This window comes from Lemur catta, chromosome 1 (assembly GCF_020740605.2).
Source record: "Lemur catta isolate mLemCat1 chromosome 1, mLemCat1.pri, whole genome shotgun sequence".
NCBI classification, from domain to species: domain Eukaryota; kingdom Metazoa; phylum Chordata; class Mammalia; order Primates; family Lemuridae; genus Lemur; species Lemur catta.
In genome coordinates, this window is record NC_059128.1 from 94,147,131 (window position 1) to 94,174,264 (window position 27,134).

Below are 27,134 nucleotides of genomic sequence, written 5' to 3' on the forward strand. Positions count from 1 at the left end.
TAAGTGAGTCCCCTCATCAAAGATACTTGACACACAGTTTGATTATCCCTTATCTGAAATGGTTAGGACCAGAAGTGTTTTGGATTTCAGACTTTTTAAAATTTTGAAATATTTACATTATACTTACCAGTTGAGCATCCCAAATCCAAAAATCTCAAATCTGAAATTCTCTAATGAGCATTCCTCTGAACAAAACTCTAAAACATTTTAAGCACCAACATGATGCTCAAAGGAATACTCATTGGTGCATTTCGGATTTCAGACTTTCAGGTTTTAGATTTTCAGATTTGAGATACTCAACCAATATTTGCTTTTAAACATTTGAAGTTTCTAGTTCACACAAATACTTTCTGAATTGCAAACACACCAAAATGCTTTTAAGTACCCAGTTTGTGTCAAATAAGTGTAATTTTCATATCTATTCAAAAAGTCATAAAGTGTGGGGATAGAAATATGTGCTTTTTAAAAAACAAAGAATACTTAAAATCACAGATAATCCAAAGCTTACTTTTAGTCACTCAAGCATTCCCATCCTATAGTCAGAGCCCTCCCAACATAAAATGTAATAAACAGTTACTATCCCAGTGTATAATGGAAATGATCAAAATGTAAAAAGCCAAATAAAAACTAGAAAGAAGCATCCCAATTAAACCTATAAACCAATGAGCTTACCATTTCTTCCCCAAACAAAATAAAATGAAAAACTATATATTTTAAAAACCACTAGTATTTCAAGGAAGAAGGAGTTGGGAAATACTCCTTTATTAAATCACAATACCAATACCAAGCTGTATTAAAAAAAAAAAAAGTAGGCCAGGCACGGTGGCTCATGCCTGTAATCCTAGCACTCTGGAAGGCCAAGGCAGGCGGATCGTTTGAGCTCAGGAGCTCGAAACCAGCCTAAGCAAGAGTGAGGCCTCGGGTCTACTGAAAAATAGAAAGAAATTAGCTGGACAACTAAAAATATAAAGAAAAAAATTGGTGCATGCCTGTAGTCCCAGCTACTTGGCCTCCCAAGTGAGGCAGAAGGATTGCTTAAGCCCAGGAGTTTAAGGTTGCTGTGATCTAGGCTGATGCCACAGCACTCTAGCCAAGGTAACAGAATGGGACTCCACCTCAAAAAAAAAAAAAGTAAACTGGCAGCTCAACTAAAAAACATAATTACTCACTGCCCATAGGCAATGGCCCATTTCACCATTAACTACTTGTTAGCTAAAAGTATAACTCAACAGATCATACCTGATGGTAATTTCTGCTTCATCCCATTGGACCTTGGCAGACGTGCTGCCCTCTTTCACCACTCCCAGCAGTGTGGCATGGCGCCCAGTTTGCTTGTGAACACACCGACCTCCAACTCTAAGACCAGCATCAACTCCTCCTATCACGGCAAGCACGGGCCACACCTCTATGCAAAGAGTCCTCAGCTGCGGCTCTGAGAGGTCAGCAAGGCCATGCCTATTATGTTTACCTTTCTCTTCCTCTTTGCTTTCTTTCTCCTCCCTCATTTCATTTTCCTCTCGGCTCTGAACCGAGCGGCTTTTCTTTAGCTTCTGACCTGACTCCTTAATACATATCTTAATTTTGTGCAATCTTTCCATCATTTTTTTGTTAATGCAGTAAGTCCAACGGTCTGTTCGGTGAAGGATACGGATGAGCTGAATGGTGGCCTCAGCCAGCACTGCTGCTACTGGACTACAAATAGGGTCTCCTGGAAGTAAGTCTCGGGGTGTGCCACGCATCTGCATATCACAAATCTTCACCTACATAAAAGAAGAGGGTGGAAGATATGTGATATTAATAGTTCTCCTTTGACTATTAGTCACTATAAATTCTAGCATGTAGAATCCCATGTTGAACTAGTGTTTGGTGTCTTAATACTTGTGCAATATACCAATTGCCCCAACAAAGAATAAGGAAATGTTACAGATCTACTAAAGTTAGTAGTAGTACGGTCCTGTGGAATAAGCTGCCCTGTCATTTAAACCTCCTGTAGCACATGAATTCCAGAGCTGTTAGGATCACTTGAAAGATGAATATATATTCAAGTGATGGGTACAAAAGCCCAGACTTCACCACTATACAATGTATGCATGTACCAGAAAAAAAACCCAAACTATCTGTTTCTTTCTCACGCAAAAAAAAAAAAAAAAAAAAAAAAAAAGGATGAATATAGACCAAGGTGTATGTGACTGACTCAATTTAGTCCAAAAAAAAGCCTTGAGACTATACTTGTTCTTATGCTCAAAATATAAGAATAATAATGACTACTAGGACCACCTTATATTGTTTGAGGGGCACAAAGGTAAAATTGTAAATCTAGACAACTAGAATAGTCACAATCTGGAAACACATTGCAAATAAGACACAGAAGTTAAAAGAAGAGCAGGCCTTAGGTTCAAATCTTAATTCTGCATAATCTTGGGAAGTTACTTATTATCTCTAATCCTCAACTTTTCATATGAAAAAACTACACTAATAATAGTATCTATCTCCTATAGTTATTTTAAAGATTAAATGAGACTATGCACATTCAGTGCTTATTAGCACAGTGGCACACACATTGTAAATGTTAAACAAATGTTAACTATTATTAGTATTGTTTTTCTCAGGGATTCTGAAACTTATCAGAAAAGCCTGCTAGGTAGAATAAACTGATGCATAGTCTAAGGCTGAATGAATTTTTCAAGGGTCACAGATGTTGAAAAGCCAGGCCATCATTCTAACCAGAGCATGCCAGAACCTATTTTAGGCTGCAAGAATATCATTAAGTCAAGGGATGATACCAGGCACTCGGCTGCCTCTTTACTTCCTCCAGTTCAGTTTTTGTTGCCCAGCTGTTTAAGAAGCTGTTCCCAGCTGGCCTTAAATTATAACTCCTTGAAATTAAAAAATATATATTTAAAAGCACAGAATAAACTTTCATGGTTAGCATTTACCAAGTACAGCACTTGCATCATGGAAAAATTATATATGAGATAACTTGAAAACTTTCCACCACAAACTGACTAGAAATTCTTGAGACTGGACCTAAGCTACACTATACATCCTCAAGTGCAAGGATGGGGTCGGGAAAAAATCCACCCACCAGCACAGGGATAGCACAAACAAGTCTGTCTCTGCCTGGGTTTTAGATGACGTAGAAAAAAGTTTTCAGTGAGAGGGTATCCTTTTAATATTGTTCTCATAAGGTTCAAATTTATACCAATCTACAAGGTCTGAAAACTCCCTCAGATGAATGAAAGAAAGGTAGTTTCCCCATTATGACTTAGCTAATGGCATCCATTATTTAGCTAATGTCATCTTATTAAATTTAAGATTATTTCTAGATCTCTCTCATGTCCATAATTGCCAATAAACTAGATTATCCCTAAACTAGTTCCTGTAATTTCTGTAATTACACATGTTTGAAGTTGACTCACTATATTCAAATTGCCAGAACAGTGCCTTAATAAAAAGGCAATTTCTAAAAGTAGCTAACCTCCTTCTAGAAGAAGGCATTACCTGAGTCAAAAACTTTTAATGGTAGAAACAGCTTATTATATTTATAAATTCTACCTGATGCTAAAAAATATTAATTAAAAATAACAAAAAAAATTTTTTTTTTTTTTGAGGCACAGTCTTGCTGTGTTGCCTGGGCTAGAGTGAGTGCCGTGGCATCAGCCTAGCTCACAGCAACCTCAAACTCCTCGGCTTAAGCAATCCTACTGCCTCAGCCTCCCCAGTAGCTGGGACTACAGGCATGTGCCACCATGCCCGGCTAATTTTTTCTATATATATATTTTTAGTTGGCCAGATAATCTGTTTCTATTTTTAGTAGAGACGGGGTCTCGCTCTTGCTCAGGCTGGTCTCGAACTCCTGACCTGGAGCAATCCACCCGCCTCGGCCTCCCAGAGTGCTAGGATTACAGGTGTGAGCCACTGCGCCCATCCAACAAATATTCTTATACTTAAGCATAAAGGCTTGAGGTTTCATTACCTTTTCCCCCGGGTTGCTACTGTAGAACATTACACATGGGTACAACTCTGCTGCATCCACATCTTCAAAAGCTAATTTGGGTTCCTAGAGTGTGGCAAAAGTGAGAAGAAAAAGGAAACAAAGTATTTTTAAAAATTGATAATATCCAACCAAATTAGAATTCAAAGCTCTTTTGAGACAAAACAAAAGTTACTACACAAATCTCAATTAATCTTGCTAACCAAAGAAATTCTACATATAATGATCCTAATTTGTTTACCTGTTTCAAAAGTCTTACTGCAGTTTTGCTATCTTTCTGTTGTTTGTTTTGTTACTGATAAATATTATAAGAACCAGAAATTACTAGAGAAAAAGGAGAGGAGAGTGGACATAATCCATAAACTGAATAACTAGAACTTGAATAACAGTTAAATGTAAATAAAAATATGAAAACATGCAATGTTTGTGAATGGGTTTCAGTACCTCTCCATTTTTCCCAAAGGAAATGGTCCTGGCTTCCATATCTAACACACAGGTAATGAAATCTCCTTGAGTAAAGCTGGACAATGTGAGCGTCTGTTCTCCATTGTGATAGAGGTTACCACTGTAGGCCCTATAGAGCCACATATCCGAGGTAGTGCGGTGGTTAAAGTCATGTACTGGCCAGCGGGAAACTCCAACACATGTGCCTTCATTGCCTCTGTTTTCCTTCACAATGTAAAACTAAAATAAAAGTGAGAATATTCATTAATACTCAAAAAACCTGCTTATGTACTATTAACTGCATTAACCAATACTGGGGAATATGTTTATATATAATACTTACGCATTTATAGGAACATGTTAAGTTTCTTTTCAGTCTAAGTGAAAATAACATAAGAAAACTACGTCAATTTATAAAGATTCTAAAACACAGTGTTTTAGAATCTGTTACCTTGCAGAAAATTTAGAATAACCTTTGAGTACCTATAACATTTAAAATATGCAGTTTTAGCTTACAATTTAATTATGAAGCTGAGGAAGTGCGTCTAGTCCAGAAAATTATTAATGGGAAGCTTCAATTCTTTACATATAGATTTTTTAACTACTTTCTTGTAAAAACACATACTTGCCACACTGGCCCTTGGCTAGTATCAGAGAACTCCACTGGTAAACAGCTTCCTGTGCAGATACAAAACTTCCCCTAAGCAAGAAAGGTAGCTCACTGGCCTAGAACATTTGAACAAGCAATGTATGTGGTTTATGCTGAATACCTGCTTTCCTTCTGGGAGTATGGAATTTTGGTATATGCCAGGTAGAAGGCTACATGACCAGCCCCCAGTAAAAACCTTGGTCTCTCAGTCTCTAATGGGCTTCCCTAGCAACATCACACGTTATATGCTACATTTTTGTTGCTGGGGAAAGACTGTACATATGGGAGGGAGAAAACATAAGGAAGCCTGCATGTGGATTCCTCCATATTCCACCTGTGTCTTTCCCTTATCATCTGGCTACATATCCTTACAGCATCATTACAGTAAATCTCAGTAATGAGTACATCTACATGCTGAGTCTTTTGAGTCCTTCTAGTGAATCTCTGAATGTAATCAGGGTGATCTTGGAGACCTGTGACACAGTGGTGGCAGCAATGAGATTCTAGAACAAAGCTGACTCATTAAAATATAGTTAAGCAATACTAGGGGAAAAGAAAGAGAGAAAAGGAAAACAAAACTCTGGTGGCTGGGAGGCTATTGAGTTACACAGTGTATAAAACAGAGGTGAGCTGCTATCTGTTGTGAGAAGTAAAAGTTATCTGTGGAATTTAAAAATGATAAATCCAACCACGGGACAGTTGGCTTGCTAGATCCTCTGGCTACTTTTGGCCTTGCTAGCTAAAGTTAGGAAAAAAGAGTAGCTGAGGTAAAATTTGTGTTGTTCTCTCCTGCAGGTATGAAGAGAAAGGGTCCAAACACTCCTACAAAATAGGCTTTGAGTGGCCCAAAGAGGAAAAAATAGCTTGTAGTTGCTCTCTCTCCAGCCGGAGGGGAAAGGGTCAAAAATCCCTGAAAGTGAGTTTTGGGTGGAACAAAAATATTAAAAGTGTATGTTGATTTTTCCTCCAAGTGGAAGGAAAAAGGGTTAAATCAGTTCCCAGGACTGGAGCAAAGTTTTAAATAGACTAGAGAGGGGGAAAAAAAGAAAGAACAATTCCAGCCATTTTCTTCAGCCTAGCTATTGCCACTGCTAAAGCAGGTTCTCCATCCCTCCCTCCCTACAGTTTGTCTTATAAATGCTAATTTACTGCTAAGAGTTTGAGTAAACTTGAGATCTGAGGGTGGAGGAGAAAGGAAATTTTTAAAAGTAGTTTTGTTTTGTGGCTATTGCATCTGAATGTACGATTTTTTTTTTAAAAAAGATGCAAAATGTTGAATACTTATAACATCATAAACTCTAAGGGATCATCCTGATTGGGGAAAGCTGCAAAAGAAAAACATGTTAATGGGTCACAATTTCCATGCTTTTTGCCACCTGTAGGTGGACTGGAATTTAAACTCTGTGAGTATTAAAAACAAAACAGATGTCTGTAATTGTTGATTTTTGCTATGATTTTTTCTGATCAGAGCTGCTGGAAAAAGGAAGATAAAATAAAAAGAAAGGCAAGCTCCAGATGGAGAGATACAGATACACTTGAGTTTTAAAAACCACTTTTCAGTTGATGGATTCTTTAAAAGCATATATCTAACACTCACAGGCTGATGATTTTCCAGCCTGAAGTGCATATTTTTGTGGGAGTCAATTTGGACTCTAATTCTGACAAGCAAAGAGGATTTAGGAAAGCCTTTCTTTTAAGCCTAAATTTAAAACACAGTGTTTGGTTCTACAGCATCTAGATTTTATTGCTGCCAAAAAAAAAACTGCTGGCTTTTTAGAATCCTGAACTCATACATTCTCTTCGCTTAGACCTGACTCTAGGCTAAAACCTGATACTATCTGCTATGGGCTGTTTCAACCCAGCATGAACTGTGCTCAACTAAAAGCAGGCATTGGCTCAACGAACAAAACTCAAAACCTGGGACTATTGCAGATATAGAACATGCCTCTGCAAGGCTACAAACTATGAAAATATTATGGATACTGGCTGGACTGTCCAGGTCTCTTGCAGATGCCCATGAGAAATGGCTAGTTTTTTGAAGAAATCATCTAAATCTGAGCTGCTAACTGGCTACATATATCTGAGACAAAGACTGAACACATTTCTATCCTGTGATTCCTACTAAAAGCTACAAGTTGGAGAGGGCATACCAGAGGGAGTAATATCCTTCTGTCTACCCTTAAGAGACTGGACTTTCGATCCCCTGTTGGTGATGTTCCATCCTCTTCCATTTTCTGGATTAGCTGCAGTTTGCAACAATGGATTGATAGTTTGATTCTACATCCCTTACCTTTTTCCTGATACACAAGACACCTTAGTAAGGCAGTTTATTAAATGAAGCTTTTCCTAGAAAGAGAATAATCGTTTTTTCGAAACTACTCACTGGATAAATGATTAGGACAAAAGAGTTAGAAGGTTTTATAATTTTTTTTTTTTTCAATTTGTAACTGGGATTTTGTCCTGACCAATTCCTAACCTTTCTGGTTAAGGTGCATAGACATATTTTTGTGTAAAAATTCTTTTGTTCCTTTTGTACCCAACCCTTCTGGACAAAGTCTAGATAAAAATTAAAAATTGGCCGGGCGCGGTGGCTCACGCCTGTAATCCTAGCACTCTGGGAGGCCGAGGCGGGTGGATTGCTGGAGGTCAGAAGTTCAAGATCAGCCTGAGAAAGAGCGAGACCCTGTCTCTACTAAAAATAGAAAGAAATTATATGGCCAACTAAAAATCTATATAGAAAAAATTAGCCGGGCATAGTGGCGCATGCCTGTAGTCCCAGCTACTGGGGAGGCTGAGGCAGTAGGATCACTTAAGCCAAGGAGTCTGAGGTTGCTGTGAGCTAGGCTGACGCCACGGCACTCATTCTAGCCTGGGCAACAAAGCGAGATTCTGTCTCAAAAACAAACAAAAAAACAAAAAAAAATTAAAAATTACTTTAAAAAATTTAAAGTTATAATTACTAAATGGGAGACATCAATTCCATTTCATAATAACAGAAAAAAAAAAAAACGAAAACTCAAGATCTGGGAAGGTGTGGAAAAGCTGGGGGGAGCATTAATGATCTCTGTTTTCCAGAACTATTCCTCAAGTTCTCCTCCTTCTGGGGTGGGGGGAATGTATGTTGTCGTGAGAGCTGCTATGAGCACTTTAAACTCAAACTGACTGCTGAGCCTCCCTTCAAACCTGACAGACTACAAGGCAGCAGGGCATGGCCCTTGCTCCTGCACTTTCCACAAACACCTGCAGATGTCGCCCACACTCTTGAGATGAATTGATGTCACCGACAACAAAATCCTTTAAAATTAGACAGCTCTGAACCAAGGACTCAACTAAACTGTTCAGACTGAACTGGGAGCAGACGGTGGGAAGCCCCATGGTGGCAAGACACACTGGGGCCCTGTTAACCTGTATTGCCTGACTATAATATGTTCTGACTAGAGGTACCCTAACAATTACAAACTCTTTGTTTCCAGGGATAACACATATGCCCTATGGGATTATACTTTTGTGTGTGCCTTATCAAGGTACTACCTCAGCCCTGGACTGGCTGGAGTTATGCTGTACTAAATTGATGCCTAAGCCAGATTTTTTTTTTTTTTTGACAGGGTCTTGCTCTGTTGCCCAGAGCAGTGGTGCAATTGTAGCTCACTGAAACCTCGAACTCCTGGCCTCAAGTGATCCTCCTGCCTTGCCCTCCTGAGTAGCTGGGACTACCGGCACACACCACCACACCCAGCTAATTTAAAAAATTTTTTTTGTAGAGATAGGGTCTCATCATGTGGCCCAGGCTGGTCTCAAACTCCTAGCCTCAAATGATCCTCCCACCTTGGTCTGCCCCAAAGTGCTGGGATTACAAGTGTGAGCCACCACACTCAGCCTCAAAATTTTAAAGTTAATACAACAAAAACTTAAGAACAAAGACACATATGATTTTTTAAGGTAGATCTTTATGGTTGATGACATTTGTTTTAACTGGCTAAGCCCAGGACCCTTAAAAGGAGTAACTAATGTTCAATTCTATAGGCTGGTTTCATTCTGCTGCATGGTTTCCTGTTGATAGCTTTACCATAAAGACACTGTGCCCAAAAGCCAAGGGGGTAGACTGTGCAAACAAAAAAAAAAAGGAGTTAACACAACAGAGACTACTATCCTTAGAAAGACCTGCTTACAATGTTGACCCTTGGCTGGCATAGAGGAACTTGACTGGTGAACAGTTCTGTATACTGATAAAAATTTACCTGAAAAGTCTGGCTCACTGTTTCTAGACTGTTTGTACAAACAATATGGTTTATGCTAAATCCTTGCTTTCCTTCTGGGAATCCAAAATTTTAGTACATGTCAGGCAGAGGGTACCTACATGCCCAGCCCCTAATTAAAAACTTTGGGCACTGAATCTCTAATGGGCTGTCCTAGGCAAAAACGTCACACACACGTTTCTGCATTTTTATTGCTGAGGGAAAATGTGCTGTGTGTGACCCTTCATGGGAGTATACAACAGGATTTTTTAAACATTCATTTTTTAAAATTTTTAGATAATTTCAGAATTATGAGAGTTATAAAAATAATACAGATTCCTGTATATCCTTCATTCAGTTTCCATTTATGTTAGCATCTTACATAATTATAGAACATTATAGAACATTTACATATAATGATTTTTTAAAAAGCCTTTCCACACATTTTTCATGAGAACCTGAGAAAAAAGGACTTAAAGACAAAATGCTAAAAATTCCTTCGAATTCTACATACCTTCCATTGATAGCATCCAGAAGTTACTCCAGTTGATGCCAATCCATATCCTTTTCCTCCACTGCCATGAGTTAAAATCTGTCCATTTTCCACTAAACAACACTGAGCTTTCTCTGGATCAAAAGATACTTCTTGGATAGGAAGATTCTCATCTTCTTCCTCCAACTCTCCCTGCTTCTACCAGAAAGGAAGCTGGGTCAGTATTTTGGAGTAACCCAGATCTGAGTCTGAAACACCTTGGTTTTATTCCACAAATATTTATCTACTATAGATCAGTTAATGTGCAAGGTAATAGCAGCACAGTGATAAATAGAGCATGATCCCTGCCCATAAAGAGCTTACAGTCCAATTAGTGGACAAAAGGACAAATAAATAATGCCAGTATTACAGCGAGAATAATAGAAGTTACATAATAGGGATAGTAGAAACATAAAAGTGTAAGTGTCTAACCTTGTTTGAGAAGGTCAAAGCATTCAAAAGAAGGTGACTTCTAAGATGAGTCCTAAATAATGAGAAGGCATCAAGCAGCTGGTCAAAGAAGAGAAGGGCATTTTAAAGCAGTATGTACAGCATGTGCCAAGGCATGGAGGTACAACAGAGTTCAGTGCTTTAAAGTAAATACAAGCAGTATGTAATGTCTGGCGGACGAGACTGGCAGAAAATGAGCCCAGAAAGAGAAGAAGGAATGAAATCATGGAAGGCCTTGTATGCCATATTGTTTGAACCATGCTCTATAGACAATAGGAAGTGCCTACACAGAATGATTTATATAAGGGATCTGTGATCAGATCTGTGCTTTATAAACATCATTTTACCAGGGCTATATAGTGTATATATATATATATATAGGATGAAAGCAGAGAGACTAATCAGGAGATTGCTGTAAGAGCTCAGGTAGGAAAGAGTGAGGCCTGAATTCATTCATTCATTCAATGAACATTTTTTAAGCATCTACTCTGTGTCAGGTATTCTATCAGGTCCTTTATATTCAGCAGTATAAAAGACAGGTGCAGCCTCTGCTCCCACAGAACTTATGTTTTGGAAAAGAGAAACAGAAAATAAATAAATAAGAAAATAGAGGCAATAAGTGCTATGTTGAAATTAAAACAGGTGATGTGACAAAGAAGGTATGGAAACTACTCTAGATTAATTAAGGAAGGACTCTCTGAGGAAGTGATAATTAAGTTGAGACCTGAATGATGCACAGTTTCTAAGAAACCTATCTGGAAGGAATACCTAATTTAAAGCCCTAAGGAAGGAACAAGCTTACTGTGTTCAAAGAAACAGAAAGATGGCCAGTTGTTCAGAGTACAGTGAGCAAAGAGGACAGGACAAACAGTTCTAGACTTTATCCCAAAAATAATGAGAAACAATTGGAATGTTTTAAACAGAGGACCAATGTGCTCTGATTGATAATTTTAAAAGACCACTCTGGATCCTGTGTAGAGAATGGACTTAGGGGGTAACAACAGAAGCAGAGAGATCAGTTAGGAGGCTATTGTACAGTCCATGCCAGACATGACAACAGCTTGGAATAGGGTGATGACAGAAGAGATGAGAAGGTGGGTAAATTCAAGCTATGTTTTAGAGAGGAGCCAACAGAATCTAGATATTGAATGGAGGAGGAAAATGGGAAGGGGGGATAATAGAAAGAAAAATCAAGTATGACTCCCAGGTTTTTTACTTGAGTAACTAACTAGGAGGCTGGGAAAGCCTGGGGAAGAAGCACAATGTGATGAAACTAGGGATGCTACTTGTGACATACTGAGTATGAGATACCTATCAAACTATATTCAAGTGAGAAGACTAGCAGAAGATAGGTATATAAATCTAGAATTCAGGAATAACGCCAGAACCGGAATTAAAAACTTGGGAATCAATGGAATATGGGTCTGAATAAGGTCTCTTTGGGGAAAGGGATGGGGGTGATTGTTGAGAAAAAGAAGAGCTCTTGAGACTAAGCCTCAGAATACTCCACTTAGACTGAATGGAGGAGGAAGAACCAATAAAGGAGAATGAGAACAGGCCATTATACTAAGGTAGAAGAAAAAACAGAAAAAGTGTGGAATCATGAAAACCAAGAGAATAGTTAAGGTAGATGGGTAGATAGATGGATTCACGAGCTATTTAGAAAGTAAAATCAATGAAGCCTAGTGACTACATGCATAGGGACATCAGGAGAGTCTAGAATTCCCAGGAATTTCAGTTTGGAAAACTAATTAAATGGCGGTGCCTTCAATCATAAATGGGACAGAAAGAAAAGGGGAAGGTTTGAAGGAGAGACAACTGGGCTAGCATTTAAGTTTGGAAGACATTGCAAGTGGGTGAAAATGGTCTTGGGTATGGATTAGACTGCTAAAAAAGCTAAGGATAAATTAGCCGGTGTGGTGGTGTGTTGTAGTCCCAGCCGTTTGGGAGGCTGAGGAAGGAGGATCGCTTGAGCCCAGGAGTTTGAGGTTGCAGTGAGCTATGATCACGCCACTGCACTCTCCCTGGGTGACAGGGCGAGAGAATTCTAAAGAATATCAATGTTTTGGGATGGAGGAAAGGTAAAAGTAGCATGAAAGAAGAGTTGCTTCCAGAGGGAATCAAGGATTGGCAAAGGGTATATGGAGATCCAGGAGAAGACAGTGTTTTGAAAACAACAGAAGGCTGAGTTTCCAGAGGTCAAGTAAGATGTGGACAAAAAAATATACACTATATTTAGCAACTAACATTTATCTTTGTCATTTAATTTTGGCACCTTGATAGAAGATATACAATTGGGTTGGAGAGATAATGAGAAGTAAGGAAGTGGCTGAAACATATAGATTACTCTTCCAAGAAGCTTAGTAGTGAAGGACAAGAGAGAAGACAGAGAAGGCTATGTGGACAAAAATGTGATTTGGGAGGTCGGGGATGAGAGATAAGCATGGTTATAAGCTGAAGGGAAGGGAATCAGTGGAGAGGGAGACAATGCAAAAAGAGGAGATGGAATAACTGATAGAGCAAACACCTTTTTGGAAAAATCAATTACCTGCAATTTTATTTCTTGTTCTTTTTCCTTTATCTGAATAGCATGTTTGGCCTGAGCAATGGGTGTCTCCCACATACAATCCGATAGAAGGGAAAATAAGCGTTCAACAATCTGTTTTATTGAAGGAAAGAGAATGACAATATTTGTAAAGAGTAATTTTAAGTACTTTCAGAAAAGATATATCACTAATATTAAGTCACATGTGAAGTTAGGTAATACCAACGCTCAACAGCTACTTTTGGTGGTTATATGTTAAATATCTTTTTTTAAGAAAGATCATTAATCCACTAGAAAGTGGATTTTATTTTGTCTTACTATTAATATATGGACCTCCGGTTAGACTACACACCCTCATACATTTCTGTCTCTAGAGGCCCGAACCTAGAAAGAAATTCCATATATTTTTCTTTTCTTCTGACCTTGCAAGTATTCTCTATCCCACTACTTCTCACATCCCATAACTTAATTTCTCTTTCTCCTTCCTTGTAGATGAAATAATAAAGAAAGCAGTCTTAAAAGTAGAAGTTATGCTACTGAATAAGTGACACATTTATAACTGAAGACAGTGTAAGTATAGACTTTAGGTCAATCAGATATGGAAAACATCATCTAATAATTTTAAAAATAGAAACCTGGGCCATTTGATCATCTTCTACACCGGATTCACAAGCTGGTAGCACAGCTTCGAGGACGTGAAGTGCAAGGAGCCTTGTTCTTAAGTTACTAACTAGAGGAATACCTGGGGGGAAAGATATTTTCTTATTATCAATGTGACTTAAATTCAAAATTAAAATGAAATTTGGGGGAAAAAACCCCTGAGGCTGTTAAGCATGTATGGTTAGAAAGGATTCCACTTCAAACTATTATCCCAAGAATTCTAGATCTATCCTGTACCTGTTAATGCATATGAATATGCTCATCTTTATGTCTCAGTTATTATGTATATATAATGGGAAAAGCATTGTAATAACTACCTATGCCAGGTACTGTACCATGCATTTCATACACATTAACTCTGTTAATCCTCACAAACTCTGAATTATAGTCCCATTTTACTGATGAGGAAACTGAGACTCAGAGAAGTTAAGTAACTTGACCAAAGCCACACAGCTCAGCAGAGGTAGAATTAATCTCTAAAGTCCATGTTTATCATTCTCTCTCAGGGCCTCTCTCCTGTCCATGCCCTGACTATCTCACAGAGATTGTTAGAGTTAACAGGGAACAAGCAGATCATACTTTTCTAAAGTAAGCAAAGGTAGAGACAGGACATTGATGATGCATAAATATGTACTTTTTTATAAACATAACTGTAATAAGACCAGCTGAACATAAATTAATATCTGATTTTTATTTATGCTCTACAAACACAATATTATATAAGCCTAACCTTATTAAAGCAAAAAAAGCTGTCAGTTATACTAGTTAAGAAAAACTACTAAAGTATTTATATGTTTACTGAGAATGTAAACATATAAAATGTATTATGAAGATTACATTATGTTTTGGCATATTTAAAATGGACTAGGGATGATGAAAAGTTCTGGAAATGGAATAGTGGTGGTGGTTTTACAACCCTGTGAATATGCTTAATGTCACTGAATTGTACACTTTAATGGTTAAAATGGTAAATGTTATGTTATGTACATTTTACCACAATTTAAGAAAAACAGACTAGGAAAGGACTGATAGTAATTTACGTAACCAGACCAGACTTTTAGGCTAAGAACCAGAAATTAAGCTTATTATATAGAACTGTCATAGATTATCACACAATCAGAAGTCACAATCAAGGAAACAGAAATTACATCATGATAAGAGAGAATGGAAAAATTTAGATGTGCATCTTGATAATCTAAGAAGTAAGGTCAGAACCTATGCCAAATTATCATAGTAAAGAGGATGTTCTCTGCTTACTCTCAGTATTGTAATCTGAACAAATAAGATCAAGTTCTCTAGATTAATACTGTAATCTTCTGCAGTGCTACTTTATACTATGAATTCTCTGCCAATTTTTACTCCTCAAACTAGAGTTTCCTTTTGATCAAATAGGTACTCAAAAAACAAGAAAAGCCTTGAAATCAATGTCAAGGGATGATGTTTGAAGAATGTGGTTTCCTCTCACATCCCAGGGATGTTGTTAAAGTCTACCATTATCATAATAAAATACACGGATTATATATAAATACTCTAAAACAAAGGCAAAGGACATATACCTGAAGAACACTTCTGAGATGCTATATTTAGAAGGACCTCTGTCCACTTTGGGGAAGCCATTTTTGATTGAATTGCTTTTGAAGACACAACTCTGCGAAGAAAAACTAAAAAATCCCCCAGATGGAGTTCGGCTGCATGTTGTTTCCTAAGAGCAGCTAAAGAGTGAAGAGACAAGTTTACATTATAACCAAGAGTCAACAGGAAATAGTCTTATATCATATAGCTTACATTTAGATTGCAGTAAGCACAAATCTAATTCAAAATCTAGTTTGTCAGAAAGCTACTGAGTTTTGAAAACGTAAAGAACAGAATGGCAAAAGATTGGAAAATGAAACCAAAAATTGAAACATCTTTTACTTCTGTATACAATAACAATGAGCATGCTAGGATGTATATGTATATACATATACATTAATATAGATATATAATATTATATACAATAATAATGAGCATGCTAGGATGTATATGAGTCCTTGAATAACATCATTTCATTATAATGTTGACAAGAAAAAACAAATTGATTCCTGGCTGGGGCCACCATTTGTATGGAGTTTGCACATTCTCCCCAAATCCATGTGGCTTTTCTTCAGGTACTCTTGCTTCCTCCCACCTCCCAGGGATGTATATATATATATATATATATGTGTGTGTGTGTGTGTGTGTGTGTGTGTGTGTGTGTGAGAGAGAGAGAGAGAGAGAGAGAGAGAGAGAGAGAGAGAGAGAGAGAGAGAGAGAGAGTGTGTGTGTGTGTGTGTGTGTGAGAGAGAGAGAGGGAGTCTCCCCAAATCCATGTGGCTTTTCTTCAGGTACTCTTGCTTCCTCCCACCTCCCAGGGATGTATATATATATATGTGTGTGTGTGTGTGTGTGTGTGTGTGTGTGTGTGTGTGTGTGTGAGAGAGAGAGAGAGAGAGAGAGAGAGAGAGAGAGAGAGAGAGAGTGTGTGTGTGTGTGTGTGTGTGAGAGAGAGAGAGGGAGTACACCCTGTGATAGGATGGTGTCCTGTTCAGCAGTGGCTCTTGCACCCTGGACAGGCTCTGATCACCCTTGATCCTGAACAGGAATAAGCAGGTTGGAAAATGAATGAATGAATGAATGAATACAAATTATTATACAATAAAATTTCATAAAGTATATGATAATCATACAAATGCATGGCAATAAACGATGCAGCATGAAAGCGCTCAGCAAGCCTGTCATAATTGTTATTGTTTTTTAACTGCATGGTTAAATTGTAAGAGATGCTCCTTACAATTTTCACCTTGTAAATATTTATTCTTTGATTTAACCCACTACCACTACAACCACCAACACTCACTGATTCACCAAAAGTTGGGTAAATAATTATCTTACTTGTTTTTATTATTCGTTCTTAAATGTATATATAGCTCACATTTATTTCAAAGTTTAATATTAGAAGTGTTCTGGGTCTTTATTTAGAAGTTTAGTGATGTTTCTGTGACCAAAAATATGCCATAAGAACTTAAGTCTTGCTTGTATCAATTAGGTATGGTAAAAATGGTTTCATTATACATCATTTCACTTAAAGTTCCAGTTTCCAAGAACCTATCTACAATGTTAAATGAGGACTACTGCACTTGTTTTGTGCTATTTTCCCCCTACTATCCTAAAAAGCAATGGTTCTCTATCCAAATATACAGTTTCTACTGGATATAATTTGAGGAGGATGGTTTGTGAACCCCCTAAAAATGAACAAAAAATGTGTATGTGTGTATATTTGACAAAGAAGAAAGGTCATGACTTTTATCATATTTGCAAAAAACCCACAATCCCCTCCCCAAACCAAATTAAGAATCAAAAAAACTTTGTGCTTTCAGATTTTACAAAGAAACAAATTTCTAGGCCTGAGTTTGGTTTGTCTGAGAGCAAATTCTCTTGCCCTAAACAGTCTTCCCAGTTTCTCCAACGCCAGGACCAGCCTTCCCCTTGTCACCAGCTCATTGTTTCCCTCTACCCTGTGTACTTTGAAGCCACAGAGAGAACTGTCTGCTCTTCCTATAACACATCATGTTCTCTTATCACAGAGAACACATTTTACAACTCCTCATTTTGGCAAAATCCCACTCAGAGATGGGGAAAAGTATGTGAGTGGGGTAGCTACCCAGAGTGCCAATCCCAAAGGGGCATTAAAACATGGAAAATCATAAAAATTTGGAGACAAGTATATACAGAACTCCTTTCAGGGAGAGATTCTGGCAAGTTGGATTAAGGAGTACACATACATGGCACCTGTGACAGAGGGGAGACGCCCACAAAGGGACTTGCCCGAGTGACAACAGAAGGCCAGTAATCTACCATCATAGGAAGGTGCATTCGGTTAACTGGAAGACTTCGGTTTTCCTGAGATGTGTGTGCAAGTATACGACAGAACTAACCAGCTAGGGCAATTAAAGAGAAAACTAGGAACTATTCTACATTTCATCCACAGAGTACTCTCCCTCTTCTTTATTTAAATGCTAAGCAAATATTTTTTATAATATTAGTTTTCAGAATATAAAAGTATTAGCCTGCCCTGGGTACCAAATTATCTCACTCCAAGCTTGTTCCGACACATTCCTTCAAGATCCCCTGCATTCTACCCCCTCACCCAGCAAATATTTCTGTTATAAAACACTAAATTAACTAAAGCCTAGAGACCTTGAATATAGAGCTGGTTGATACAAAATGATACAAGCTACGTTTCAGTATTAATACTGTGTTTTAAATAAAGGATACACTTTACTTTCAGTTAAGTAACTTGGAAGGATTGGGGGGTTATTAATATCTGAGCAGTCTGCCTCTGAATGCGCGACCACTGCTGACAAGAGTCAGGCTCATTCTCAGCCATCCTCATAGGCAGAGAGAGTCCAAAGGCACTCTCTCAAGAACGACCTGAGAGGAATGGACATGGACTCAGTCTGCTGTCACACTTGTGGAGACCAAGTCACAGAAGAACTCTTTCTCTCTTCACTGGACATGGAAGGATCCAGTTTGCTTGGAAACCTATAGGCTAAGAAGTAACTCTACAACCTCTTCCCTGTGGTCCATATGTGCAGTACTCACCACAGACTGGTGAGAAACTTACTTTAACAACTTTGTATCCCCCACTGGATCTCAGAAAAGCTGGAGGTGACATGAAAAACTGGTTTTGATTTTATCACACACACCTTGTGAATCTGCCTAAGCCCTTTGCTTAGGACTGTACTATACACAGGGAAAAGGAACTTGCCATTGGTTTAGCCTCTGAAACTGAAAAGCTAGTCCTTAATTAGACTCATCTTCCTAGACTCTGACTTAAGAGATTTAGATATTTCTTCTGAGTTTCTTGTATTACACTATAATTATTTGTTTATACATGTCTGCCTCCCTCATTACCCTAGAAGGTTCCTGAGGGCAGGGACAGTGTTCTATCACTTTGTATCCCCAGGGTATTTCCTCTCTACCCATCTACCCATCAACAACATTAATGTTCTTTAAATAGTATTTTTAATTTCTAATATTATAATATTCCAATACTAATATAGTCACACACTGCATAACAATGTTTTAGTCAATGATAGACCAAATATAGGATAATGGTCCCCTAAGATTATAATGGAGCTGAACATTCCTATCAACTAGTGATGTCATAGCTGTTGTAATATCATAGCACAATGCATTACTCTTTCTGTATTTAGATACACAAATAGTCACCATTGTGTTACAATTGCCTATTTCATGTTCAGTACAGTAACATGCTGTATAGGTTTGTAGCCTAGGAACAATAGGCTATACCATCTAGCCTAAAAGTACAGTTGGTTATACCATCCAGGTTAGTGTAGGTATACTCTATGATGTTCACACAATGATGAAACCACCTAACATCATTAAACTATACACAAATGTATTAACATTCATTGAGCTTTCATTGTGTGCCAGATACTGCTCTAAGTGTTTTAGATATATTAATCCCCATGGCAATCTTAGGAGGTTGGTTCTATTATCATCCTTATTTTACAGATGAGGGAATTGGGGTACAGAATGATTATGTAACTTGCTCTCTCCCTCTATTTATCCACCTAATCCAGAAAGGATTTAAGGGCTCCCAGAATTTATTATGGCAATACGACATGGTAGGTTTATAATCTTTTTCTGAATAAATGACTAATTTTGGATCTTTATTCTCTCAATTATGCAAAAGACATATGTAGTAGTTCTGCTGTTCAGGGTGTAAGTTCTACTGAAATACATTGATCACTATAAAGCCCTAAGCAGATGATCATATTACAGCAACGAAAAATTATGATGGCTAAGTATAACGAAGAATTATTAGTGACTAGAGAACAAAACAGATAGGAAGTAGTCGAGCTCTTCTAATTATAGTCCAATTCCCAAATATCAAAACCCTTGATCCTGATTCAAGCCAAGTTAAAGAAAGCTTGTCAGGATCAAATGCTAAGAAAAACACCTGAGCCTCCTCCTAGGCTATATATAACCTGGAGGAAACCAATTACCTAAAATTTAGGTCCTAGAGCCTGGACAGTCGAAGAGAGGCTGAACCTAGAGAATGGGTGTATGGTCACAGCATCAGGGTTAACACACTCTAAGGAGAGGAGGTTTGGTCAGAAGCTCATCTAAATCATATATATGTGTATGTATATATATATATATATATATATATATATATATATATATATATATACACACATATATATATATATTTGGAGATAAAAGAGGTTTGTAAATGGACAAATAAAAATCCTTTCATGCCTCACAAGCGAAGAAATCTACATTCTAATCATATGCACACAATGGGGACTCAATAAGTGCTTGTAAGCAAAGGCAGAAAAAAAGGTTTATGATACCTCTGAAATCTTTCTTCTCAGTTTCTCCACTGGAGTCAACTTTTTTTTCTTCTTCTTCACCCTCTTCTTGTTCCCCTTCTCCAAAAGAGGCCATAAGTAGTACACCAGTTTGGGACAACAAATTCTTCAACTGACTACAGAGTAGATCTAACAAGGATTGAACCACCTTGGGACTCAGTTTATCAGCATAGGTCCTATGAGAAATGAAAGGAAAAAAATAAGTGGTAGGAATACAGAAGGGCAAACATAGTGCTTAAACACATAAAGTAGATGAGAGGAAAATGGAGATTACTAAAATATGGGAAAGCCCCATATAGCTCCATCAAGACGTCTATAATACTTACCCTGTAGTGATGGCTAGAATTTGGAGCAACCTTGTACTGGCCACTTTCAAAGCTGTGCTAAGCTGGGAAACACCCGTCTTTGGCAACAATTGCAGGGGCTGTCCTAGCATGGTGTCTGTGCCGCATAACTGTGACAATACATTTAGCAGACCAGTGGAAATTGCCAAAGAAACATCCACTGGTTGATAATGAACACTCAGGGCGAAAACTGTGACCAAAAGGAGACGCTGCTGGGCTTCTGAAAAACAAAGAGAGAGACAGTTGAGAATTTTCTTTGAAGTAAACAAAGGATTTACTAAAATGAATCTTTTTCTAAAATATAAACAGCAATATGAAACACTAGTATATTTCCAAATATTTACTCTTTACTGTAAGTTGATTACTAATGTTAAACACAAAATATAGAACACAACTATCAATTATAACCTTAGTCCAAAATGTAACCTACATCTTGTATTTGCAGGGACAGTTACTCACCAATGTGATGCTTATTTGCCTGCAGGGCTCTTTCCAGGGTAGCAGACAACTGTTGATAAATCTTATGCACAGCCACCTGGATTTCAATCTGAATATTTCTCTTTGCTGCTCTGATTCCATCCTGAATTACAATAAAATTTTTTTTCTATTAGCAATAACAATACCTCCTTGCAAAAAGAAGTAATAACATTTTATCCCTAGTCTATCCTAGAGCCCTATGGTGTCATGAAAGTTTTATAATAAATTTAATTTTAAATGCCTGATAATTCTTGAATCTGTATAATCTTTCTCCTTCCTATTCTTCCAATTTTTCTTCTCTAAATATGGAAGACAATACACATAATATTTATTTTTAAAAATTATCAAAGGAATCAGAAAACTAGGTAAAATGATCAAATCTAAAATGTAAACTCTGAGCCGGGCATGGTGGCCATGCCTGTAGTCCCAGCCACTCGGGAGGCTGAGGCAGGAGGATTGCTTGAGCCCAGGAGTTTGAGGTTGCTCTGAGCTAGGCTGATGCCACAGCACTCTAGCCAGGGCAAAAGAGCGAGACTCTGCCATACATACATACATACATACATAAATAAATGTATGTATGTATGTATGTATGTATGTATGTCAACTCTGAAACCCATGCTCCCAAACTCCAATCCCTATCCCACCTTAGACATATCTCTATCCCATCTGGCTAAGAATTAATAAAACTGAGCCAGTAAAGAATCTAAAATTACAATGGTACCATGGCTCATCTAATCCCAATTGTACTACTTAGGAAACTAAACCAGTAAGATATCTTAAAAAATAATTTATAAGTCTATACGTGTGTGTGTGTGTGTGTGTGTGTGTGTGTATTTTTTTTTTTTTTGAGACACAATCTTACTGTCACCCAGGCTAGAGAGCAGTGGCATCATCATAGCTGCAACTTCAAACTCCTGGGCTCAAGCAATCCTCCTGCCTTGGCATCCCAGAGTGCTAGGATTACAGGTGTGAGCCACTGCATCTGGCCAAGCTTTTATATTTTTAAACCTTAATCATAAACACCAAAAAGTTTAAAAAGGCTTTATAAAAAGACAGTTAAAATCTAAAGACACTGTAAGGTGTCACCTACTTGATAGTGATGCAATCGGCCACTCTCTCCTTTGGCTCCTGTGTGTCCAACAGTGCCTAAACCAAAACACCCTGCTAGAAACTGCAGCCTTACAGACGTGAGCAGTGTGGATGACTGGAAGCCTGAGCTTGACCTGCTTCCTGCCAGTGAGATGCTACCTTTTTCCTCCATTCCAGACAATAGAACAAGAATCTGATGAAGCGCCTCTAAGCGAAGCTTGAGGAAAAAAAACATATTTTAGAGTTATTCACTGAACTCAGATGCAAAGCAATGCTGTATGTCAAAGACTATTATTTAGCACATAGAAAATTCTAACATTTCTTACAAATCTATTGTATTAAGATAAACATTAATTTTAGTATTATTTCTGGTTTTTTATCAGGATATCCTTAAAAACTTTATAAGCATACTTCAGTATAAAAGAGGCTACACAGTACAGTGGAAAAAGTAGTAGATTGGACGTAGGAGACATAATTTCAAGGCCAGACACCTCTGCCTACTCTGTGGCCATGGGAAAATCACTTAACTTCCTGAGTTTCAGTTTCCTCATGTGTAAAGTGAGACTAATAATAACCTTATCTAATCTACTCACAGAGCTATTGTGAAGCTCATGAGGAGAGAGATACATGTGAAGATTTCAAAACTATAAGGTAGTATTGTTATTGCTTCCTTTGTTTATTATTAGCTCATACAGAATAAATACTCTTTCGCTCAAGAATTAGAAGTGCTTCTGAATAGTTTCTCTGTGGTTCTCTTGAACTTCTGCCTCTATCTTCCCTAGGAGGACACTGCAGTTGATTGGCCTATCCCTCTTCTTTAAAAAAAAAAACCAAAACAAAAACAAAAAAAAAAAAACTTATTTTATTTGGAATAGTTTCATATGTGCATAACTGTAAAGATGAGAGAGTAAAACAGAGTTCTTGCATACCCTTCCCCTAGCTTCCCCTAACATTAACATCTTACATAACCATGATACATTTATCAAAACTAAGAAATTAACATTGGAACAATACTATTAACTAAACCACAGACTTTATTTGGATTTCATAATTTTCCTACCATGTCCCTTTTCTGTTTCAGGATCCAATTATGGATGCCATGTTGCATTTAGGTGTCATGTCTTCTTAGTCTCCATTACTCTGTGACAATTTCTCAGTCTTTCTTTTATTGTTCATGACCCTGACACTTTGGAAGAGCTGTTCATGTATTTTATAAATGTCCCTAAATTTAGTTTTGCCTAACTTTTTTGTCATGATTAGACTGGAATTGTGAATTTTGGGGAAGAATATCATTTAAAGTGTCCTAGGCACATTATATCAACGTACATGATATCAATGACTTATTACTGGTGATGTTAATCTTGATCACTTAGTTAAGGTCACGTGTGCCATGTTTCTACAATATAAAGTTACTACTTATTCCCCTTCCCATACTCTATTTGTTAGAAGCAAGCCACCAAGTCCAGCCCGCCCTCAATGGGGGCTGGAATTAATCTCCACCTCCCACAAGGAAGAATATGACAGAATTTGTGGACATAGTAAAACCACAATAATTAATAAATATTTGGGAGGAGATACTTTGAGGCTATGAAAAATCTTGCGTCTCCAAGTTTTGCTCACAAATTTTAGCGTCCATCAGTGGGTCTTGACTACAGCAATATTTACTGTGGGGCTCTAATCTAAACTAGATGTCTAGTTTAAACTGAGACAAATAGGTCAAAAATGGAGGCTCTGAGAAGCAGATCCCTATGGTCATCAGCCAGTCTGACCCTAGTTTTTAGGAGACATGGGAAGGCTTATGATTAGAGTATATTGTTTTGAGAAATGACAACTTAAAAATGCACTTTTGACCTGTTCAAACAAAATAACAAGTTGTTCCAGTTAACAAAGTAATATTAAGAATTGTAGGGCAAGCAAGGAACAGAAGAAAAGGAAAAGTTTTTCCTAAAATTGTACATTCAGTGGCTTAGTTTAAGTTTCCAGAGTCTCTCATGAGGAGTAAATATCAAAGACTTACTTCTGCCCTTAACTGCTGCTGTTCCATTGCAATGATGGAGGCCTGGGGGCTTGTAGACATACTTTCCTCTGGCTCTTTAAAACCTGGGGCATTCCCCACATCTCCACTCACAAAGCTTACAACATTTTCAATCAAAGTGTGAACTCCCAAAGACTTGGTAAGATCAAAATCAGACTCAAAGGAATAAGAGGAGTTGCACAACCAGTCTCTGTTATGTTTCAGGCGAGCCCAAGAGTCACTCAGGGATTCCAACTGACTGTGCATAGGACCTACACACAAATAGAACAAACATATATCAGTGGCAATCAAGTGGAACATACATTCTGAAACTAGATAAGGCTGAGTGCTGCTACCATACCAAACTGGTGGAAAATGGATACTCATGTTTTGAATACACGCATGCATTAAGTGAATCTGAGCAAAATGCTTTGGTAAAAAAAGAAAACAACAAACAAACAAAAACCAGAGCAATGTAAGAAAATAAAGGGAAAAGCCCTGTTTGATGTACCAGAGTCTCTGTAAGCGCTTTAGCAACACGCTGCCACAAGAAAAAGAAAGGCAGAAGCTGTTCTCAAAATGCTTAGCTTAAAATGCTCTGCAAGTATTAAACCAGACCATCATTTATGAACAAAAAGTAACTAGGCACTTAGGACATTGCTGCTAAGACCTACTTGAAACAGAAAGATTTCATCTAATTTAACATTATCATCACAAAAGGTAAGTTAAGACTGCACAAAGTGTCTACATATCTGCAATGAAACATTACCAAAAAATGAATATAGAAGGGCAAGTAAACTTACACAAAAAGAAGACACAAACATCACCCTTTGGGTTTCATTAATATAAGGAACATTCTCACTGACTGTGTCATGTGCATATTTACTGCAGATTGTGAAACTCCTATATAGAGGAAGCAAAGTTTCACAGACAAGAATATATGAGATTTACTGTAAAATGATACTTACATAAAATTATCAAGTGGCATCACAATAGTTGTTAAATATAATACCATTAGTTTTGCCAGTGGGTATTTTTTAAGTTAAAATGTTTATATCAGACAGCAAAATGTTAACATGTTTGAACACAAGAGCAACTGTCCAAGTCATATGCCAATATTAGCTTTAAATAAATATATACATCTCCAATTCTTGCACATATTTGTCTTTAGTTGATCTCAAGTACATGAATTTGATTAACTATGATTCTTGATTCATGATATACTCTCATCATTGGTCCATGCATGGCCCACTTTCATATTCGTATATTTATTTTTAATAAATACTTGTGAACAAAAAGAACTAGAAAACTGACAATAAATTGTATCTATCTGTTTGCTCCTCCTCCAACCCATCTCTTCCTGTCTCCTCCTACCTAAGGTTTTATTATCCAGAAGCCTGGGTTTATTATTTCCTTGCTTTCATTGTTGTTAAATATTGTTTTATGTATTCCTAAGATGAATAATTGTTAGTTTTAGTTGTTTTTGGTAATTTAGAAAAGAATATTATTTTAGGTAATCTTTTTGAACATACTCTTTTCATTCAATATAATATTGCTAATATTCATTCACATTACTATATGCAGCCATGGTTCATTTGTTTGACTGCTGTATAATATCCTATCATTTGAACATATTCTATTAGGAACGCTTCTTAAGGTACCCAATTAGATATTCATGACAAAAATTGTATTTGTTACACAACTAGATGGAAAGTTTGGGACAATAACTACTTAAACACTAATGCCTGCGGAGAAAACAAACTAACACAATATTGAATGCATAATCTTATTTTTTAATTACTACATTGGTGTCAGTTAAACCCTAGGACTTCGAAATCAGACAAATTCCTAACAGGGAGTGAATATTATAAAGTAACTATGAAATAATTCATATGAATCCTAGTAAAGTAATTTAGAATGGCAAAGAATATATAGTTTATCTGCCTCCCATGTTTTAGCAAGAATTCTTAAGATTAAAAAATGCTTAATTTTCAGTTTTACTGAACATGAAAAATAACCAATCTGAAAATTTTCCCTAATTGTATAGCTGAATATTCTTTCATGTAACATAGTAAAACTCCAAAGAATAATGTCACAGATGCATAATTTATTAATTAAAAAAATATTTAACAAATAAAGCAGGGACTAATGAAAAAAAAATTCATTGCTCATTTCCTTAAGCACCCCAAATTCAGAATCTGTATTTAGCCTTAACTTACAAACTATAGTTTTTGGTTCCTTGCACTGAGTTTGTTTTTTTTTTTTTCAATAAAATTTCAGCATAAAATTTTCTTCTGTTTTCCAATACTTATAAATTACTTTTCAAAATGAAAATAAAACATACAATGAATGAGCTAGTATTAGAATCACAGAAGTAAAGGAGATCTTAAAAGATTATCTAGTCCAAGTTCCTCAAATGAACAGAGATACAAAGAAACTGATCTGCCAAATTAATAACGCTAATTCCTTTATTTTATAAGAGGCAATCTTACATATTCTGCTATTAAGCAATTCACAACTCACTGATCTATGGAAATTTCAACTCCCTGCCTTCATAAAGGTTCATGAATCTATGAATAGTGACTGCCTTCATATAAACCAAAATATTCTATGGAATGGCTGGCCAAGCCCCAAACTAAATCCTCTCTGCAATTTAAAGCAGGGTCAGCAAACTTTTTGTGTAAAGGGCCAGACAGTAAATATTTTAGGCCTTTCAGGCTATAAAGTCTCTGTCACAACTACTCAACTCTGCTGTTGTAGTGTGAAAGCAGCCACACACAGTACATAAACAAATGAGTACGGCTGTGTTCCAAGATGGCAGGCCAGACTTGGCCTACTAGTTGTAGTTTACTGACCCCTAACTTAAAGGATGAATTTATTATGGTTATGACCCAAATAAGACCTCATATAAATAAAATATAAGAACAGGAAATATGCTATATGATAACATTAGGATAAACAAAATAATTTTAATAAAAATATTTACTTTGACATTAAAAATACTTTGAAACACAAAAACTTACAGTATGGAAATGGGAGATGAAAGAACTTTAAAAAAATTATAATAATCGTGGTTACTTTGGTTCATTCTGTATTGTTTTATCTGAATATAGGAAATACTGTATCTGAAAAGCATATCAAAAGTTTCTACATAGCAATTGAAACTAAGCCCAATTCTTACTTAGTATTAATTCAGAGTCAGCCGACTATATAAAGAAAATACAAAGTCCAACAAAAAATTTTTGAGATTGTTTACTTGTCCTTACAACTTTGGCTCTTAAA

The 27,134-nt window shown here is 37.0% G+C and overlaps 1 protein-coding gene across 8 annotated transcripts in view; it reads right to left on the bottom strand.

Moving 5' to 3' along the window:
• Positions 1-27,134, bottom strand: part of HERC1 (HECT and RLD domain containing E3 ubiquitin protein ligase family member 1) — a 191,763-nt gene that overhangs the window by 58,719 nt on the left and 105,910 nt on the right. For 7 of the 8 annotated variants that reach the window (XM_045540891.1, XM_045540861.1, XM_045540890.1 and 4 more), the window contains exons 26-37: positions 23,856-24,124; positions 21,840-22,055; positions 20,732-20,852; positions 20,255-20,492; positions 19,911-20,104; positions 15,066-15,221; positions 13,485-13,591; positions 12,853-12,963; positions 9,837-10,013; positions 4,439-4,678; positions 3,977-4,060; positions 1,240-1,760 (exon numbers count right to left, since the gene is read on the bottom strand). In XM_045540891.1, the coding sequence (XP_045396847.1) occupies positions 1,240-1,760; positions 3,977-4,060; positions 4,439-4,678; positions 9,837-10,013; positions 12,853-12,963; positions 13,485-13,591; positions 15,066-15,221; positions 19,911-20,104; positions 20,255-20,492; positions 20,732-20,852; positions 21,840-22,055; positions 23,856-24,124 (2,434 nt within the window). The remainder of the gene's footprint in view (positions 1-1,239; positions 1,761-3,976; positions 4,061-4,438; positions 4,679-9,836; positions 10,014-12,852; positions 12,964-13,484; positions 13,592-15,065; positions 15,222-19,910; positions 20,105-20,254; positions 20,493-20,731; positions 20,853-21,839; positions 22,056-23,855; positions 24,125-27,134) is intronic. The other variant, XM_045540869.1, reaches the window with a different exon arrangement.